General features: G+C 36.5%; 1 protein-coding gene across 2 annotated transcripts in view; it reads right to left on the bottom strand.

Moving 5' to 3' along the window:
• Positions 1–20,604, bottom strand: part of TMEM87A (transmembrane protein 87A) — a 40,338-nt gene that overhangs the window by 6,567 nt on the left and 13,167 nt on the right. Inside the window, exons 7-15 of one of the 2 annotated variants that reach the window (XM_047861229.1) lie at positions 18,667–18,784; positions 14,138–14,199; positions 13,181–13,364; positions 12,082–12,181; positions 9,479–9,572; positions 8,646–8,717; positions 5,597–5,705; positions 4,545–4,603; positions 3,676–3,779 (exon numbers count right to left, since the gene is read on the bottom strand). In XM_047861229.1, the coding sequence (XP_047717185.1) occupies positions 3,676–3,779; positions 4,545–4,603; positions 5,597–5,705; positions 8,646–8,717; positions 9,479–9,572; positions 12,082–12,181; positions 13,181–13,364; positions 14,138–14,199; positions 18,667–18,784 (902 nt within the window). Of the gene's footprint in view, positions 1–3,675; positions 3,780–4,544; positions 4,604–5,596; positions 5,706–7,969; positions 8,039–8,645; positions 8,718–9,478; positions 9,573–12,081; positions 12,182–13,180; positions 13,365–14,137; positions 14,200–18,666; positions 18,785–20,604 lie in introns of both variants that reach the window. The other variant, XM_047861230.1, reaches the window with a different exon arrangement.

Here is a 20,604-nt window from a genome sequence, read left to right as displayed (position 1 = left end):
AATAGCATTACAAGGCTCTTGGCTGGCCCAGTCCATAGATAATGCAACTCTTGATCTCAGGGTTGTGAGTTCAAGCCATGTTAGGCGTGGAGCCTACTTAAAATTTGGTTCAGGTCATGATTTCACGGTTCTTAGGATTGAGCCCCACATAGGGTTCTGCGCTGACAGCATGGAGCCTGCTTGGGATTCTTCCATCCACCCCTCCTTACTTTCCTTCCTTCCTTTCTTCCCTTTCTTTCCGTCCTTTCTCTCTCTCTCTCTCAAAATAAACATTTCACTCATATATGGAATTTGAGAAACTCAACAGATGAACATAGGGGAAGGGAAGGAAAAATAACATAAACAAAACAAAGAGGAAGGCAAACCATAAGAGACTCTTAAATACAGAGAACAAACTGAGGGTTGCTGGAGGGGGGTGGGTTAAATGGGTGACAGGCATGAAGGAGGGCACTTTGCCAGATGAGGAGTGGGTGTCAATATGTAAGAGATGAATGAATCACTGGGTTCTACTCCTGAAGCCAAACTACACTGTATGTTAACTAACTTGAATGAACAAATGAATATATAAATAAATATTAAAAAATTTAAAACAATCAAAAGCATTCCTACATTTTTGCCAAAGCCACATGTATTATTTTAAAAGGGTGCATCCATAAGAGCCATAAAAATTTTTAAATATTTTAACAGAAGTTATAAAACAGGGGGGCCTAGGTGGCTTAGTCAGTTGAGCATCCAAGTCTTGATTTTGGATCTCATCATGATCCTAGAATTGTAAGATTGAGCTCTATCCTAGGCTCTACGCTGAGGGTGAGGCTCTCGGGGCGCCTGGGTGACTCAGTCAGTTAAGCATCTGACTCTTGATTTCATCTCAGGTCATGATCTCATGGTTCCTGGGATACAGTCCCACATCACAATCACCGCGGAGCCTGCTTGGGATTCTCTTTCTCCCCCTTCTCTCTACCCTTCCTTTCCCGACCCCCCTCAAAAAATCAATAAACTTAAAAAAAAAAGTCTCCTCTCTCCTTCTGCCCCCTTCCCTGCTCATGCTCTCTTAAAAAAAAAAAAAGTTATAAAATATAAGGCATTGAAAAGATTAAAAACAACAGGACATACCTACCACATGCAAGGATGGAAAAAATATATGTAACTTCCCTAATTAATCTATCAATTCAATTAAATTCTAATCAAAATCCGATAAAGGTTTTCCTACAATTAAATAAACTAGTTAAACATTTTATTAAAGAGAAAAGGCCCAATAGCAATGGATATTTTCTAAAAAAGAAGATTAAGGGGGAAGACACATATGAAGACTTATCAGTAAACTAAGATAATTTGAGAAAGTGTACTACTGATGTGGGATCAGAGAGAGAGAAAAAAGCAGAATAAAGAACTCACAATTAAACAATTCTTGATGAATAAAAGCACAACTGTGAAATTTTGAAAAAATCATAGAATAACTTGACTTCACCTTAAGCCAGGAAAAAATTTCTTAGACAAGACACAAAAAAAATGGGGCACCTGGGTGGTCCAGTCAGTTGAACATCCGACTCAGCTCAGGTCATGATATCTACAGTTCATGAGTTTGAGCCCCACACTGGGCTCGCTGCTATCAGCAGAGAGACAGCTTCAGATCCTCTGTCACCCTCTCTCTGCCCCTCCCTCATCTGCACACTCTCTCAAAAATAAACATTAAAAAGAAAAAAACAATGGGAATGCAAGCTGGTGCAGCCACTCTGCAAAACAGTATGGAGGTTCCTCAAAAAACTAAAAATAGAACTACCCTACGACCCAGCAATTGTACTACTAGGCATTTATCCAAGGGATACAGGTGCTCTGTTTCAAAGGGACACATGCACCCCCACATTTATAGCAGCACTATCAACAATAGCCAAAGTATAGAAAGAGCCCAAATGTCCATCGATGGATGAATGGATAAAGAAGATGTGGTATACGTATACAATGGAGTATTACTTGGCAATCAAAAAGAATGAAATCTTGCCATTTGCAACTACGTGGATGGAACTGGAGGGTATTACGCTAAGTGAAATCAGTCAGTCAGAGAAAGACAAAAATCATATGACTTCACTCCTATGAGGACTTTAAGAGACAAAACAGATGAACATAAGGGAAGGGAAACAAAAATAATATAAAAACAGGGAGGGGGACAGAACAGAAGAGACTCATAAATATGGAGAACAAACTGAGGGTTACGGGAGGGGTTGTGGGAGGAGGGATGGGCTAAATGGGTAAGGGGCACGAAGGAATCTACTCCTGAAATCATGGTTGCACTATATGCTAACTAATTTGGATGCAAATTTAAAAAAATAAAAAATAAAACAAGTTAAAAAAAAAGACAAAATATACAATACATAAAGGAAAAAAATAACAAATTTGACTCCATACTTCCAACTTTTTCTATGGCCAAAACACCATTCAATTGTTCAAAGATAAACTAGAAGAAAATATCTGGAATGCTTGGAACAAAATATTGGAATCTAAAATATATAAGGAATTCCTACAAATCAATATAAAAATGATCAATAAGCTGATAAGGAAAAAAAGTCAAAGATATAAAAAGCTGACTGGCAGAAGAATAATACGACCAGTAAATACATAAAGACATAAAAATTTAGTCTTAAATGCAACTAAAAATGCAGTGAATATTCTCATTTACCAGATCTGCAAAAATTAAATAATGGGGAAATAGGAAGGTAGAGGAGAGAGCTCCTCTCACACAAGTGTTGGTAGATACATTATTTGTTTCAGATTTTTTTGAATGCAATCTGATTTTAATACGTGAAAAATTATAATATGCATATCCTTTATCCCAACAATCCCAAGTCTTCTCTACTTTTCTCAATTTTCTTAACTTTTTTTCAAAGAATACAAACATTAAATGCATAATATGAAAAGACAGGCTATTTTCATGGGATAAAAAGATGTCATTTATCTCACACACACAAAAAAAATGTCACTTATTTTCTTTCTAAATCTTTTATTGGTATGTCTGATTATAAAATTATCCATTTAGTTATACTGCCTCATCCTTTCCTTCTTTGGTGATATGGTTGGGTAATATAAGCTCTTAACCATCTAAACATAAATGGGGGTGGGGGGGTAGCGTACCAAAGATATAGATATTCGCCAAATAAAGATAGCCAGTTTCTAAATAACTGAGATTTGCCAATAGCTGAACAAAGCAAATTCACATACAGACTTTTAATTCCCAAGTCTGTCACATAAGTTTTCATTTTACCCTATTGTTACAAAGTAAGCTGGTCTACTGATCATAAAAATTGTTCTTTCTTTCCCAACACTAGACAGATGAGACCCTCATTACAAGTGTCACAATCTATCTACTTCCCTTCTTTACTCATATACATACATATTACCAGAACATGTCAGAACCGAAAATCACCTTGTATCAATTGATTCAATTCCCTCACATTATATGAAGAGGAAACTAAGGCCCAGAGAAGTGAAGAGAGGCAACATGCCAAAAGTCACAGTGCAAATAGGAGAGTTGGACAGGAACCCACTTCTCTGGATTCCAGACCCAGTGAATATCCTTTCCAATATATGACATGGCCTGGACACTGTCACCCACTGAACTACCCCTAACTGATGACATCACCATTCAATGGTTAGCAATGTAAATAAGAAGTGTCCAAGAACCTCTGGTTGTTTGCAGATGGTCGCCAGAGAACCATGATGACAAATAGGATCATGGAGAACAGCAACCGCCAGATGGCATCATCCACCCACAGCTCCCGCCAATCCTACCAAAAGGGGGAGAAGCACATTTTTATACATAATCTTAACTCATTTCACAAAGTCCTTAGCAGAGAACAAGAATCATTTATTTATTCGTTCAACTTATACAAACTAAGGCCCTGCTATGTGCTAGGCACTGTGCTAAGTACAGGGAATAAAAAATAAATGAACACGGTTTCTTCCCTGGTAGTGTTTATTGCTAAAGAAAAGGCACCATACTTTGGTGCTTACACTATGTTTCCTATAGCTCTGAGAATCTTTAGGGAAGGACTTTTATACAAGGTAAGAGAAAGTAACGTTATGTTATTTTTTATAGTTTTCATTTTATTTATTTTTACCAGCTTTGCTCTGGCTTCCAAAGAAATGTTTTGCCAGTCTCTGCTCAAATCTTAAGTACAGGGCTTCTAGTGAGTAGTGTTATTCACATGTACTTAATGTTTTGGACTCTGGATTTCTTATTGAAACTTTTTAGTTAAGGAAAGATTGGGTTATGACAAACTATGACGATCATTTATAACGTTCTCTCTCACTATTGGGATATATAGTCAGTCCTTTCTCCTAACGTCTACCCAAAAAACCCATAAAACAAATCTATCATACTAAGCACAGTGTTAATATAGAATACTTAGGAGGAGGGAAGGATTCTAACCCTCAAGAGTGGAAACCTAACCCTAATTTCCTAAAAGGTATGAACCTTACCATTGTCATCAACATCATCGTCTGTGTATAGAACAGTACACTATTCACAAATGCATGTGTTTATAACTCACCGACTGACAAGTCACTATCCTGAACTTCATGGTTGTCCAGATGATAAACACAATAGATGCTAACAGGAAATGAAAAACCTGGTCACAGTATGAATATTAGTTTACATCCCTAATTACATTCTCTGAGTCTAGTTAAGTGGAATCCCACACATCCCTAACTCCCAATACATCACAATCATTTTCTCTGTTATTTTAATACATTTATTCAATACAAATTTACTTACAACTGCTGTAAGCAAGGCCCACAATTCATACTCTAGCCAATTCTTTCTGTAAAGAATAGTTTTGTTTACTATTTGGCTACTTTAGTCATCCTCAGAATTGGAAAAGAAGGTATTAGAAACATGGCTTTTTCCAGCATTATCAATAATATGATTTTTTTCCTTTTCTTTAGCCTTAGTATAATAATGCTAATTTTTCTTTGGTTGGTCGGATGGAAAAAGAGGTTGATAAAATGACTGCAAGACAAACAGAACTGTTGGTTCCAATTATAGGCCAGACCTCTTTATTCCTGGTACAAAAGCCAAAAGGCCAGCAAATTAGCCTACATGGGCTATAGTCTATGCTAATGGATATGTGTAACGAATATGTTATGCACGTTTAGTGATATATGTAAAGCCAATATAATAGCAATGTACACTAATCTAAAATCTAAATACAATTCTATATTTATTTTAGTAAAACCAAATAAGCAAATATTAACATCTTCTAAAAGAAATTTAAATGCTGTATGGTACTAGTGCTCACTTGCCTCAAAAAAAAAAAAAAAAAAAAAAAGAGTATCTCAGAAAAACAATGGAGATACGAGAGAGATATACCAAGAGTTGAAATTATATGTAGTTGCTCTTCACTTATTAAAATAAGTGGTTCTAAACTTTTTTTGTACCACAGACCCCTTTGAGAATTTGACAAAAGTGAAAGACAACTTCCCCAAGTGAAATGTACAAAACTTTTTATGTAATTTTAGAGAGCCTACCTATGGACTCTCAGGTTAAGAATCTCTGTTCTAAAAGAACTGCATTTAAACAGCAGGGAGCAAGTCTCCAACTTACCTGCCACTGCCAAGATAAGTGTGTTGGTAAAATGTCGGTACAAAGAGAGTTTTACAATGTTCCTCCGAAGTTTTAACAGCTTCATTGTTTGAGTCAGGCTAATAAATATGTGTTTGCAGGTCAAGGAAATCAACATTCAGAAAAAACAATAAACTAGTAAACTAATTCTTACATTTCTTTGAGAATCTGGGGTCAAACTGACAGAGTTATGGACACCAGGCCTAACAGCTCTCACTCTCAACCTCACAAATACCCCAAGCCTCACCATGATTAATAAGAAAGTCTTCATTTTCAATGAGACTTAAAGAGAACACAAAACCCAGAGAAAATGAGAATGCAAAAGAGAAGAAAAAATAAGAGGAAAAACATAAAGGAGAAATAAAGATAGGAAGAAGCTTTCCAGAAAAACAAGGAAGAAGAACCAAATGAAAGACAAAAGGAAGAAAATGAAATAAAAATGAGTTAACAGGCAAAAAACGGGAGTTAGCATCCTCTTTCCTCTTTTAAAGTAGTGGCTCTGTTCTCATTGTCCTAGCTAATCCAGTCTAGAGTCACACATTCATGCCCATAACCTCCCACAGTTTATACTCAGTCCCCTTGTGCCATGTTAAGGAACCTGCCATCAGTTGCCTGAGTTATCCTGAATGAAAAGGACCATACAATTACAAACTGGCTGAGAATCCCAGGCAGTTAGGCTCTAAAAGCAACAATCCTCCATTTTCAAGACATTATTCTCAAGTACAAGTTGCTGCACAAAGATAGAGGAGAACTAATGACCAATATAGACGATTACCTGCTCTGATGTTCAACTTTCAGAATGAGGGGCAGATATGAAAGCAAGTGTGTCGGAGCTCACTTCTGCCCTTTAACAGAGCCTTGGCTGCTACCTAATTACCGGGTCATCTTCTTGTATGGTCCAGTCCCTCTCCCCACATCTCTCAATATGCGTGGTAGAGGTTCACAAAGCACCCTTGAAAGATACTGACCTAGAAAAGCTTCGGCCTTTTGGGCCCAGGATACTTCAATTTCAAACATTTTTGATATAGGACAATCCCCCCCAAATTCACAAAATTACAACTTTATGTACATTCAGCCTTTTATAACAGTCACAGTCCATCAAGACTATAATATCACACCAATTATATATAGGACCAAATAACACAAAAACCAAAATAAATTTCTAAAAATCCCCAAAAGACAAAAGTCCAAACACCCGAATAATAGGTCAAGTCCCTAATAAACAAATGTTTACTCTTGAAAAGCAAGAAAAGATTATTCAAATAGAAGCTTGTTTGTTATCTGCTGGTTGACTTCTCCTGTAAATGAATCAATATTTATCTCAAAGAACGGAAGTCTTCAAACAATCCCAAGTCTACTTTTTTTTTTTTTTAAAGAATTTTTTTTTTCAACGTTTATTTTTTATTTTTGGGACAGAGAGAGACAGAGCATGAACGGGGGAGGGGCAGAGAGAGAGGGAGACACAGAATCGGAAACAGGCTCCAGGCTCTGAGCCATCAGCCCAGAGCCCGACGCGGGGCTCAAACTCACGGACCGTGAGATCGTGACCTGGCTGAAGTCGGACGCTTAACCGACTGCGCCACCCAGGCGCCCCCCCAAGTCTACTTTTAAATTAGAGGATTAAAACACTTATCCTGTTATCCTGTATGGGTTAAAATATGCTAAACCTACTTAGAATTTTAAGAGAGTCAAACAACCTGGGGGCGCCTGGGTGGCTCAGTTGGTTAAGCATCCAACTTCGGCTCAGGTCACAACCTTGCAGCTCGTGGGTTTTGAGCCCCTCATCGGCTCTGTGCTGACAGCTCAGAGCCTGGAGCCTGTTGCAGATTCTGTGTCTCCCTCCCTCTCTCTCTGCCCCTCCCAGTTTATGCTCGGTCTCTCTCTCTCTCAAAAATAAACATTAAAAAAAATTTTGCTTTTAAATAAAAAGGAGTCAAACAACCTCATATAGTTCCTAAAATCATATTTTAAGAATCAAAATACATACATAATTTTCAAATGATTTAATAATTGCCAGAGACTGAAAGAAATAGCAGGACCAGAGCAGTCAGTGATTCTAACACTAAGAGAGATAACATTAAGCCCAAAATTGAAGTGAAATGCTTATTTTTAAAAAAGCCAGAAGCTTTTATCTTGTGCTCAGTCTACAGTCACCAACTCTTACTGCAATTTTTAAAATTAAAAACAAAATAACTGCTTACCTGAGCTCTCAGTTCATTAGAATGAAAACACCCTATTCCCAAAGTAAAGAGTAATCAACAAAACCGGTAAAAACCATTTGCAGAAAGATCAATGGAAACCCATCTCCAAGGGGAGAAAATGGACCACCATCAAACAAGCCAATGAGAAGGATATCCACCAGCACAGGGCAGTGTCTAGGAAAGCCAAGGGGATAAAGGCCAAGGAAGCAAGATCAGTCTGGGCCTGCAGACAAAGAAAAAGAGGTGGTGAAAAAGAGATGTCTAGAGAGCACAGAGAAGAAACCAGCACATGATTCTGCATTTACATAATCATCTGGAATGATTTTGCATTCAAACTAAAAGAAAATAAGGAATACTTTGTACCTACACCATTCTTCCCTTCTGACAAACGATCACATTGAATATACAGCTGTAAGCATTTCACACAAACTGTTGATTACAATGTCAATACAATAAAACATGCTGCTAACTAATAAGAGGCAACCACCACAAAACTAGCATGCTAAGATCCATGTTAAGAAGTGACACACTGAAAAACTGGTGTTACAAGCCGACATTCCATTCTATCTCCTATCATTGTGATTTTGGCTACATGTCTAAAAAGACCGTTCACATATTTTAAAGTACTGCAGCATTAATATATTAAGAATTACTAATTTCCAGAATTGTAATATAATGTAAATCTACAAATAAGAGCATACCCCAAAATAAAATGTAAGGCAAATTATCTGTCCCCAAAACTATGCTGTTTGTTTCACACATTTATGTATATAAGCTGCTATTTATATAACCCTGATTGCCCAATCACCAGGACATTATTGAAAGGATATCCATAAAATAATACAGGCATCAACTGATGAGAGGGCCAGGTTTCCTATCAGAGCCAAGGGATAAGAAAAAGACTACAGCAGCATAAGAAAGAAAACGAAATAGAGTTAAGATTAAAATTGCTGAAAGTCGAAGGAAATTACATAGAGGACAGTGTGATATGAAAAACATATATGCATCCATAAAGAGTTTTATTTTACGGGGCAATTTATTGCAAAACTTACAGAGCTCAGTTTTCTTGAGGGCAAAGTCAAATTTACAGTATTTGCCACCATGAATCTAATGGGTTAATGCTGGGAGTAACTTTTAAATAAGTAACTGCTGGAATGACCGAGTTCTTCTTCACATTAATCCACCTCTAACATAAATGTCTTTATCATTTATATCTCAGTGCTTTGGTTCCCTTCCTGGCAAAGGGCATGATTTTATAATCCTCAAGAAGGATGTGAAACATTTAGTTGCATTTTTAGAAAAGCCTTTGAAACTCAAGTGGTGGTTAGCAAAGAGCACTGCCACTTTAAAACAATAAAAAAGATTATGGAGCAAGTACATGATTACCATATCTGCCCCTTACACAAGAATGAGAGCCCCTGTCTGGGAGGAGGAATAAATAGCAATATGGGGACAGGAGGGAAAGCATTCATTCCTGGTCACACATTAAACTTACAAAGCTCTAATAAATTAAAAAGAAAATTTGCATTATACATACATTTTGAAAATCAGAGTTCTAAGGTGACTTAGAAGAAAAAGCCCACAGACATTTCCAATTCACCCCTTCAAGACAAAAACGATATATATGAACTGACCACAAATACTCAGATTAAGCAGTACTGACCCCAGTAACTCTGAGGACCCCTTCCATTCCAGAGAACAAAAGATAGAGGGCTCCTGCTACTACAACTTTGTGAAGAGTGACTCCAAGTCGAGGCCTAAATAGAAGAAAGCAAAGACAAGAGTTGAATACCAACGCTACAAACTCCAAAATAAGCTAAGTAACAGTGACTCATGTTGATTAATACAGGCCTACAAGTTAGCAGAGATAAGCCAGACATACTTGATGTATCTGAGGGGGAAAAAAAAAAAAAAAAAAAAGGAAGAACAGATAGTCTTAAACCAAGAAAGTGAATACCAGAACTTTAGATCTGGCCCTGGTTACTGCATTTAAAGTTTTAAAAAAAGTCATTTTTATTACAGAGAATTTTCAAACATTCAATAGTATAATGAACCCCTCTATATGTATCATCCAGTCCCAAAAACCACTAACCCATGGCCAATCCCGCTTCATACAAGCCTCATCCACCTCCCATCATCCCATATGATCTTTCAGCGTATTTTTTTTTTTTTAATCAATAAGGACTTTTTAAAAACATAACCACAATACCATCTTCAAATCTAAAAATTTTAACAATATAAGCAAATATCCTATTGTAACTCATTAGATAACCTGTAGAGTTGTAAGCTCAGAATCCAACAAAATATAGTCTTCCAAATAGGTTCTTGAAGGAAGTCTTGAATCCATGACATTCAAAATGCCACCCAATCAGAATCTACATTTAAACAAGATCTCCACGTGATTCATTAGTGCACTGTAAGTTTGAGATGCACTGCTGTAAATCATGTCTACCTAAGCCTAAGTGATATTTGTGCTTGTATTTTTTTGTTATATGCTAGTAAAGTTCTGTATGGGCAAGGATTTTTCTCCCTACTGTCATATCTTAGAAATCTACTTCCTGGAACATAGGAGGCACTCCAATATTTATTAAATGAATTAAGTAACTTTACAAATGAAACCTACCCCATTCCCCTTATCCCACTGAAAGCAAAACTCCTTTAAATGAATAAATTAAAAGAATTGAAACTCAGGTGTGCCTGGGTGGCTCAGTTGGTTAAGCGTCCGACTTCAGCTCAGGTCATGATCTCGAGGTTCCTGAGTTCGAGCCCCATGTCGGGCTCTGTGCTCACAGCAAAGAGCCTGGAGCCTGCTTCAGATTCTGTGTCTCTTTTTCTCTCTGCCCCTCCCCTGCCTATACTCTGTCTGTCTCTCAAAAACAAACATTAAAAAGATTTTCTTTTATTAAAATTTATTTATTTAATCTCACTTAAAGCAAGACTACTTGAAGTAACTGTCTATACCTGGCTAATTCCAACTCCTCTGCTTCTATTTTCTCTCTTGAATTCACTTCAATCAAGCTTTTATCCTAGCACTTCACCAAAACGGTCTTGTTAAGGTCACTTACACCTCCCATGAAGTTAAACCCAGTGGACTGCTCAACCCTCTTGATACAATCACTCTCTCCTTGAAACAGTCTTCAGGTTTGCTTCTCACCACAATGGTCCTTCTCAACTTCCTCTGGTCTAATTCTATTTCATCTCACTGAATTCTAAAGAATTAAAATTGTTCAAGGTTCAATCCTTTGACCTCTTTTCTATATACACTCACTTCCTTGGTGATCACATCCCAGTCTCATGGCTTTACATAACATCTATATATTGATGACTCCCAAATTCATATCTCTACCCTACTCTCTCCCCTTTATTCCCTTTGGGCATCTAACACCTCCTAATATTCACTCTGCTCCAAACTTATTCTATCTAAGGTCTTCCTGAACTCATAAATATCAATTCCACCATTCCTTGCTCAGACCTAAACAGCTGGCATCATCCATGATTCCTCTTCTCTTTCACATCACACATTTGATCCATCAGAAAATTCCATTGGCTCTACCTTCAAAATATACACAGAATCTGACCATATCTTAGGATCTCTTCTTCTAAGTGCACATACAGTTCCCTCATCACCTTGAGATCTCTGCTTAATTGTCACTAAGTGAAGCCTTCCTCAGCCACTGTATTTACAGCTGAAAGCTCCACTTCTTGCTTGGCACTCTCTAAACCCTTCCCCTGCTTTATTTGCTCCATAGCACTTATCACTGAAATAAATATTAAATATTTTACTCATTTATTTTTATCTTTGTCCCCTCCCTCCACAAATGTAAACTCCAAGTCTTTTGTTTACTTGCTATATCCCCAGGGCCTAAAACACTATCTAGTATATAGAAGGCACGCAATAAAATTTTTTGAATAAAAAGTAAATTATTTTCAGACTGTTTTTTCAGACTGAATGACATTCCCATGAAAAACTGTGATTTGCAAAAATATTTTGGAAGATTAGAAGTCACTGCAATTTCACTCTAAAAGTTTGATGTTTTAATTGTCATTCATTATATTGCAGATTTTCCTGCAAATGCTCCTTGAGTTCTAAGAAGTGAAATGAAACACTTTACATTTCCTGGCTTTTATAAATCTACAAAATTTCAGGTAACTGTCTTACTGCGGTTCTTACATCAATTCTTTCAGAATTACAATGGGAACCTGAAATACTGATTCAATTTAATCAGCATTTTAATACGTTCTTCCATATAAAAAGTTAATACTTACTTGACTATGCCATATCCGAGGCTGACTATGATGACCAGGGTTCGAGCCAGTGAGCGTTTAACTGCTGATAGCAGCTCTGCAAGGATCAGAGCACCCTGAACTGTGAGAAAGAAGCAGGAAAGGGTGCTATAATCTAGGTTTGGAAAAAGGCGCAACTCTAGAACCAGAACATAGAGCTAGATCTCTAACAGTCGTCAGAATAAGCATTGGGATTATCCTGTTCAAAGAGAATACCTCTCTTGCAATTTTTACAAGTACACAAGCTGATTTTACTTACCTTGTTCATGTGAACAGCAATCTGGGTGTGCTCAAATCACCTTCCCTCCCCAACCCCACTTCACTAAAACCTCAGGAGAACATCTCACCTACCTGACAGTTTAGAACGCTTAGGAACTTTCCCCCATTTTTAAAAACTGAAGAACACACATTGAAAATATATAAACACATTGAATATATACAGTGAAAAGTACAAAATACACAGTTTTCAAATCATTTTCACATCTACTATTTTCACGCCCTTTCAAAGACAGGGGAAACTCTAATTAGTAATCTTACGACAATAATCATTAAAACTTAAATGTCTGAAGAGAAAGAACCAAAACTATCATAAAAAACTTTGGTACAAAACAATTTCTATCACTACCTGTTCACTTTAGTAAACCTACGCACCCTCCTATTTTCCTGATATTACTGTATTTTACCAGTTCTTGGATTTTAACATCTTTGAAATCAAAGTATGTCCTACAATCAATGGTTATCTTACTATTAAATTGGCAGTAATTATTTCTTTTTCAGATGCACACAATAATGGTGCCTTAAAAATCAAGGCAATTGAGATTCAATGATGGTAATAATCTTACCCAAAATGGCCACTACTGTTGTAACTTGTATATTTTGGTACCATCACTCTTAAATCACTGAACCCATAAGTTATAAGGCTAAAAACAAGAGTCACGATCATAATGATTATGCTTAAGTTATTCTAGTAATTAAGTAACTGAGAAGTTAAAACCATTAATGACTGCTGATCTGAGTTAAACTGTCACATGTCTTACCTGCCAATCATTCACAAACTGGTGAACATTTTTTGGTTACACACCTGATTCTCCTTTGTATCGAATATTCTGAAATTCTGCATAGAAGACAGCTTTCTCAAGCATTCCCAAGAAGATGACAGCACCAATCCAAAACTGAATTCTCAGGAGATCTCTCCAATAGCAGGCAGACCATGCCAGCCACAGAACACCAAATAGGACATATACGATGCACATCACCATGAAAAACTGTCATCCAAATGGGTAAGAAATAAAAGGGAAAATTAGGGCCAAGAGCCAGTCTGGAATCAATACGCAGTCTTAAACTATAAAAAAAAAAAATTCTACCCTCTACTTTAAGAATTTATCTTGTTGGAGTTCCATATTAACGTAAAAAAATTATCTCCTCTTGCATATTGAGAGACTACCTAAGGACCTATGAATAAGAGTAACCGCTCTTCTGCATTACAAATGCATTTTCAGCTCACTATGTAAAATTACACAAATGAAGATAACACTAAAGAGGAAAAAAATATGGCAGGGTTATGATACATCTGAAGGCAATGAAACATAACAAAGTGGGAAAACTATGAAAGGGAAAAGAAGAAAACCATGAACAAAGGAAATCTGAATATAGAGTAAGGATATTCCCATAGACACAGACACACATGAGGCAGTGTCATCATTTAGTTACTTTAAATGGGATCAGAAACTATAGGGCTGTAAGAAGTGCCCTGCTTTGGATTCTAGGGAGAATGTGAGATGTGAAATTATCTGTGAGGTACTTTCCAATTCTGAAATTCCACAAGTCATCAATCTCCTCATTCTACAGATGAGAAGACAAGGCACAGAGGAATTCACGGACACTCTGAATGTCACAATCCAGTAAGAAGTACAGAACTACAAGCAGTATTTTCTGAACTGTTCGGGAAAAATTCTTTAAAGAATATTGCCACAAAACATGGACAATCTTTCAGGTTAACTCATGTAATGTTAAGGTTAAAGAATGTAAGTTCACTTACAATCATCAATGGATATTCTTCAAGCGTGAGATATTCATACGGACCCTTCACTTCAACAGTCACTGCCAAAACACAGTCCTCAGAATTAATGTAAAGGATGCAGAAATTAAACAAAAACGTTGTGCAATATTTGATTGATGAAATTAATGAAAATCTCATTGGGTTATTTACTTTTAATGATTTCAATTCTGGTGAATATTATTTATAGAGCACTCTGAAATTCACGAAGTTTTATATTCTCAAGGTTCATGCCATGTACCACACAAACCTCCACTCTCTGCTCCAGTCAGTATCCTAAGTGGAAAAGCCCTCTGTTCCCATATACACATCCTTTAAAGACTAGAATGAATGTATTTCCTCCACAAAGCCTTCTGTGAGCTGCCCACTGGAACTATAACCCATTTCCTCTAAATCCTAAACACCTTTCATATATACTTTTTCTTGTAACACATCACTAATGTGCTTTGAAAGGTACAGGACTTCATTCCTTCATTCTGCTGTCCTCTTTGTCTTCTATCTATCTTTATCTAGATTTTCCTATTACTTTATTTTTTTTTACCTACTTCAATTTTATGTGACTTTGCGACATTAATGTATCATTTTCAGAAGGTACATAGTAAGTGTTTAATGATAGTAACAAGAATTTAAAGACAGATTTGCCTTACTGAAGCAAAACTATGACTATGTTTTTTACTATAGTGATATAAGTGATATCTATATCCAGAGACAGACTAATAACTGTCTAGTCAATGAAAATTTCCTAGTTTTTATCAAGCAAAAAGGACATACCATTGTTAAAAGTAAACCTGGTCCCCCTCACCAAAAAAAGTAAACTAGGTCCAACACTCATATAAATGAGCATCCCACAATAGCAATAATGAAAGTTTAAAAAAAAATTTTAACATTTATTCATTTTTGAGAGGCAGAGAGAGACAGAGTGTCAGTGGGGGAGAGGTAGAGAGAGGGGGAAACACAGAGTATGAAGCAGGCTCCAGGCTCTGAGCTGTCAGCACAGAGCCCAATGCGGGGCTCGAACTCACAGACCACAAGATCATGACCTGAGCTAAAGTCAGATGTCTAACTGACTGAGCCACCCAGGCTCATAAATCATAAAAATTTTAAGCAGACTGGTTATTAAATCTATACCTTCTTAACTTAATAAAAGAACAAATAAAATAATTATTTATTATTTACTACACCCTTTGTTTACTCCATGCTAGGGGTCAGCAAAGTACAGCACATGAGCCAAATGTGGTTATCCACTTTTTATTTTATTTTTTTTTAATTTTTTTTCAACGTTTTTTATTTATTTTTGGGACAGAGAGAGACAGAGCATGAACGGGGGAGGGGCAGAGAGAGAGGGAGACACAGAATTGGAAACAGGCTCCAGGCTCTGAGCCATCAGCCCAGAGCCCGACGCGGGGCTCGAACTCACGGACCGCGAGATCGTGACCTGGCTCGAACTCACGGACCACGAGATCACTTAACCGACTGTGCCACCCAGGTGCCCCGATTATCCACTTTTTATAAATAAAAGTTTTATTGGAAAACAGCCACATCTAGTTACTTACATATTATCTAAGGTTGCATTTACACAACAATGGCAGAGTTGGGTAGCTCTAGTAGACAGAACATTTATTCTTTGGCCCTTTAAGAAAATTTGGCTACCCCTTGCTCTATGCCACAACATAAAATAACATTTATTGAGCACTTACTATGTGACACACACTACAGAAAACAGGAGATAAAAAGATACATAAGATGTTTTCTGCTAGAAGGGACAGTAGGAAAGCAATATAGAGAACTATCCCTCTGAGCCAGTCCTTAAAGGATGAATGTGTATTTCCCAGGACAAAGTAAAAGGCCATCTGGGACGAGGAAACAACATGAACAAGGACAGGCGTGAAAATGCATGATATATATTTAAAGAACATGTAGTCTGAGGCTGCACATAGTACCATATAGTAGCGTTTTGAAAAGAAAGCAGCAAAAGGTAAACTGGGACAAGCTGCAGAGTTTTATAAGCCTTCCTGCAGAATGTAAACATTTTACAGGCGATGGGGAAACATCAAGGATTTACTGAAGGGAAAAAAGATGGTAACACTGTTTTCGAAAATTCTAGGAATTTCACACGGTGTAGTTAAGTCCATGCTTCAATGTATCTTCCTCCTAGCTCCAAACAATAGATGAATAAAACAAAACGAGGACATAAGCTCGAAAACAAGATAAATACCTCCAAATATCAAAACTGAACAAAAACTTAGAACAGTATATAAGGCTGAAGCTATGGTCATGTTTGACTCTGGGCCCAAAAGCAAGCTACGGCAGTTGGGCTCGAACTTGGGAACAGCGAGATCATGACCTGAGCCAAAGTTGGACACTCAACCAGCTGAGCCACCCAGGCGCCCCTCCATTCTTTTCAAAGAAAGAAGGCTGAAAGTAAATGTTGGCAACTGCTGCCTTAGATTATAACTTACTAGAAAGCTGTGGGCCTAGAAATACAGGAAGATACACATATGTCTTAGGCCCAGAAACTGTGCCAGGCCAGCTGCTGGCTTACCTAGATGCTATACCCCATATAACTATGGAGCATAAGAGCCACCTCTGGATTAGGAATTAAAAGCATTCAACCCAAGAAACTATAAAAAACTAAAATTTTAAATTAAGTCAAACAAAAGAAATAACGAAATAGCAAATACCAACAGTTTGTTGGTTTGTTGTATAGTAAAATACAATTCTACAAAGATTTAAAAAGTTAAAAAAGTAGACACAAAGACAATAATAAGAGTGAAAAGAGAGGGTGCCTAGGTGGCTCAGGTGGCTGAGCATCTGACTGTTGGTTTTGGCTCAGGTCATGATCTCATGGTTCCTGAGTTTGAGCCCTGCATCAGGCTCTGCTGACAGTACAGAGCACGCTTGACACTCTTTCTCTCTCCCTCTCTCTGCCACTCCCCCACTTGCACACTCTTTCTCTTTCAAAATAAAAACTTAAAAAAAAAAAAGAATGAAAAAAGCTACAGATACTTATTTTTTTGCAAAGAAATACTATTAATAACTTCATGCCAATACAGTTGAAAACTTGAAAGATATGGACAATTTCTCAAAAACGACACTGATTCAAGAAAAAATAGAATCACTAAAAAAACAACATATTATTAAAGAAAATTAATCAGTTGTTTAAAATCTCTATGGAGGAAGGGAAAAAAAGAACATTCAGCCAAAACACTATCATAAGTTCTACAAAACATTCAAAAACTGGATAATCCTACCCTTACAAAAACTACTCCATAGAATTTAATACAGGGGACATTCTCCAACTCATTAGACTAGCATAACCTCTATGCTAAAACCCATAGATGACAGTATGAGAAAACAAAATTATAGGGGCACCTGGATGGCTCAGTCGGATAAGCGTCTGACTTCAGCCTGGGTCATGATCTCACAGTTTGTGAGTTTGAGCCCTGCATCGGGCCCTGTGCTCTCCATGCAAAGCCTGCTTCAGAGCCTCTGTTCCTTTCTCTCTCTGCCCTTCTCCTGCTTGCTCTCTCAAAAAATAAATAAAACATTTTAATAAAAAAAAAGAAAACAGAAAAGAAAATTATAGGCCAATCCTACTATGAACATAGACCAAAAATTACAAATAAAATCCTGGAAAACAGAAGCCAGCTGTGTGTGTGTGTGTCTCTGTGTGTGTGTGTGTGTGTGTGAAGGCCAAATATTGGCATCTCAGAAATTCAAGAATGCTTTAACATTAGAAAATCACTTAATATAATGTATTACATTAAGAGATTAAGTGGGGAAATCTACATGATCAGTTAAATCAACACAATCAAAACAGCTGATAAAGCTGACCATTCCTCATACTAAAAAAAAAAAAACAAAAAAAGGGCAGAAAAAAATACACTTAGTAAACGAGGAAAAGAAACATCCTTAACCAAACACAGAATATTTTGAAAAGTCTACAATAAGCGTAATTGTGAAATGTGCTAATATTGCCATTAAAGTCAAGAGCAAGAGAAGTATGGTCATTATCACTGTTCCTATTCAATATTCTACTTGAGAAAGGAGGGGTGGCAAGAAAACTATAAAGAAGGAAGAAGCAAAAAAAAAAAAAAAAAGAAGAAGAAAAAGAACTACAGAAAATAAGACCAGTTAGTAAATGACCACAAAATTCCAAGTAAGGAATGGTGACCCATGAACTGGGTTAGTAAGATTAGAAAAAACACTAAGTAAAACTGAGACATTAAAAAATTACCAAACTCAATTAATTCAAAAATTTCCAAGTTTTGAGTTGGTAATCAAGTTTTGCCAAGTCTATTTTCAGAATACTGAAAAGATAACACCAATTAAAAAATCTAAAAATAGGAAGATCAAATGAAGGAAAATGAAGTACAAGCGAAGTACTTAAGACTGTCTGATACACAACAAACATTCTTAATTATTCCCTCCCTTAAAGCAATTTTACACTACCCATTACACATGACACAACTAGATAATACGAATGGTAAAGAGGAACAAAATGTACTTACTGGTAAAAAGACTATTAAGTGAAGTTTCTTTTGAGGATTCCTTTGAGGATGAAATGCCAACATGTACAATAAAAATGTATGGTGCATCTTGCCAAGTTTTCAGTGGATCGTGCATTGCCTGGAGAGAGAAAAAAAAGGACATCATATCTACAAGTATTAAAACCTAAGAACACATGTTAATATGAAAATCTTGTTCCAGAATGTGCCCAGGAATATGGATGAGTTCTTCATTTCCATTCATTAAAATAGTGGTAGGCACAATAAAACAAACAGGTTTATAGTACATACAATAAAGTAAGACTATAAGGTACTAAAAGACAGGACATGTTATAGCTTTATGCACAAAAATCACATACTTAACACTTATTTACAAGGAAAACCTCAGCTAAAAATCACTACATTGAATCTGTTTAATTAAGGCATGCTAGGATACTTGGTTATGTTTCATACGGATGAACTAAAAAGATTTAAATCATCTCAAAACAAAACAAAAACACCCATGATGCTGACAGTGAATTACATTATAAACACTAATTCCTGAATTAATTCTCTTTGTTCAATGTTCTTCTCAAGACTACCAGAATATCTTAGAAGCATTCACATCTTTATCAAAAATTTAATCATGGCTGGTCTACGTGGAAAGAAAAAGTCACTGTTCCTCAAAGTAAAGGAAGTGGAGGTAAGTGCCTCCATGTTTACAAAATTGGTTACTTGGGAAGAATCTGCTCCAAGGCCAGTGAATTTACACATAGCCTGAGCAAAAAGCCTTCGAGGATTTGTTGCCACACTTGCTAGGTGGGACAATGGACCTTCACAAACACAAGACTAAAACACAAAGATAAAGGAGATGAACACAGAAAATTGTTGGCTTCTTCTTTGTGTGTAAAAGGAGGTACTGCTACTTACTTGCAATTTATGACCTGTGGTCTTAAAAAAACTTTTGTCCAGACACCACTGAGTAAGCTTCATTGATCTATGAAAACCCTCAAACTGGGTAACAGATTTTGCGTATTTATGTGTTTTCCTGTAGAACCACAGGTTTTCTCAAATGCTCAAATTATCCTACAACCCAAGAAAAAGCTAAAACGAGAGTTCAAAAATTACATTCCATGATACAAACCCAAAGTGTCAAAGCAGATTAAATGATTCCACAGCTATACATTTCCTAGGTTATCTCAGTAACTTAAGAACATAAATGCCATGCTGAATCATTCATTGGTTTATCTCTGCCTGAAGGACTCTTTACGACAAAATTCAGGAGCAATTTATGAGAAAAACTGAGAGCTTCAAAGTTACAGGTACATCATGTACTATTTATCCATATTGACTGAACCTTTCCTGAACTTACTTATTCAATAACCAATAAAACTAGGCATAACAAGCTGCTCTGGTATTAATTTTATATATCTTAAAACTACCTCTTACAAATTTTAAAAGGGACTAATTAATTCTCATATTCTAGTATTTTATAAAGTTTCCATTTAATTCTGGAATATAGATATTTTGACCCTGTAAAAATAACATTCAGATGCCAGGCAGTCTGTCATGTTTAATATTTATCACAGTCTTTAATCTTCACAATAACCCCATCAGATGGGTACCAATATTAGCTCCTTCAAAGATGTCCTTTAAGAGGTGAATAGATAAAATAAACTGTGGTACATTCAGGTAATGGAATATTATTTAGCACTAAAAAGAAATGGACTATCAAGCCATGAGAAAACATGAAGAAACCTTACATCCGTAATACTAAGTGAAAGAAGCCGATCTGAAAAGGCTATATACATTATACAATGCCAACTATATGACATTCTGAAAACTGCAAAACTATGGAGACAATTAAAAAAATTTTTAAAAGTAAAAACATAAAAATAAATCAGTGATTGCCAGGTGCTTGAGGGGAGGGAGATGACTAGGTAGGAGTATTGAGGGTTTTTA

The sequence above is a fragment of the Prionailurus viverrinus genome, chromosome B3 (assembly GCF_022837055.1).
Source record: "Prionailurus viverrinus isolate Anna chromosome B3, UM_Priviv_1.0, whole genome shotgun sequence".
NCBI classification, from domain to species: domain Eukaryota; kingdom Metazoa; phylum Chordata; class Mammalia; order Carnivora; family Felidae; genus Prionailurus; species Prionailurus viverrinus.
The sequence above is the reverse complement of the archived record's forward strand: the minus strand, read 5'-3'. Positions and strand labels throughout refer to the sequence as shown.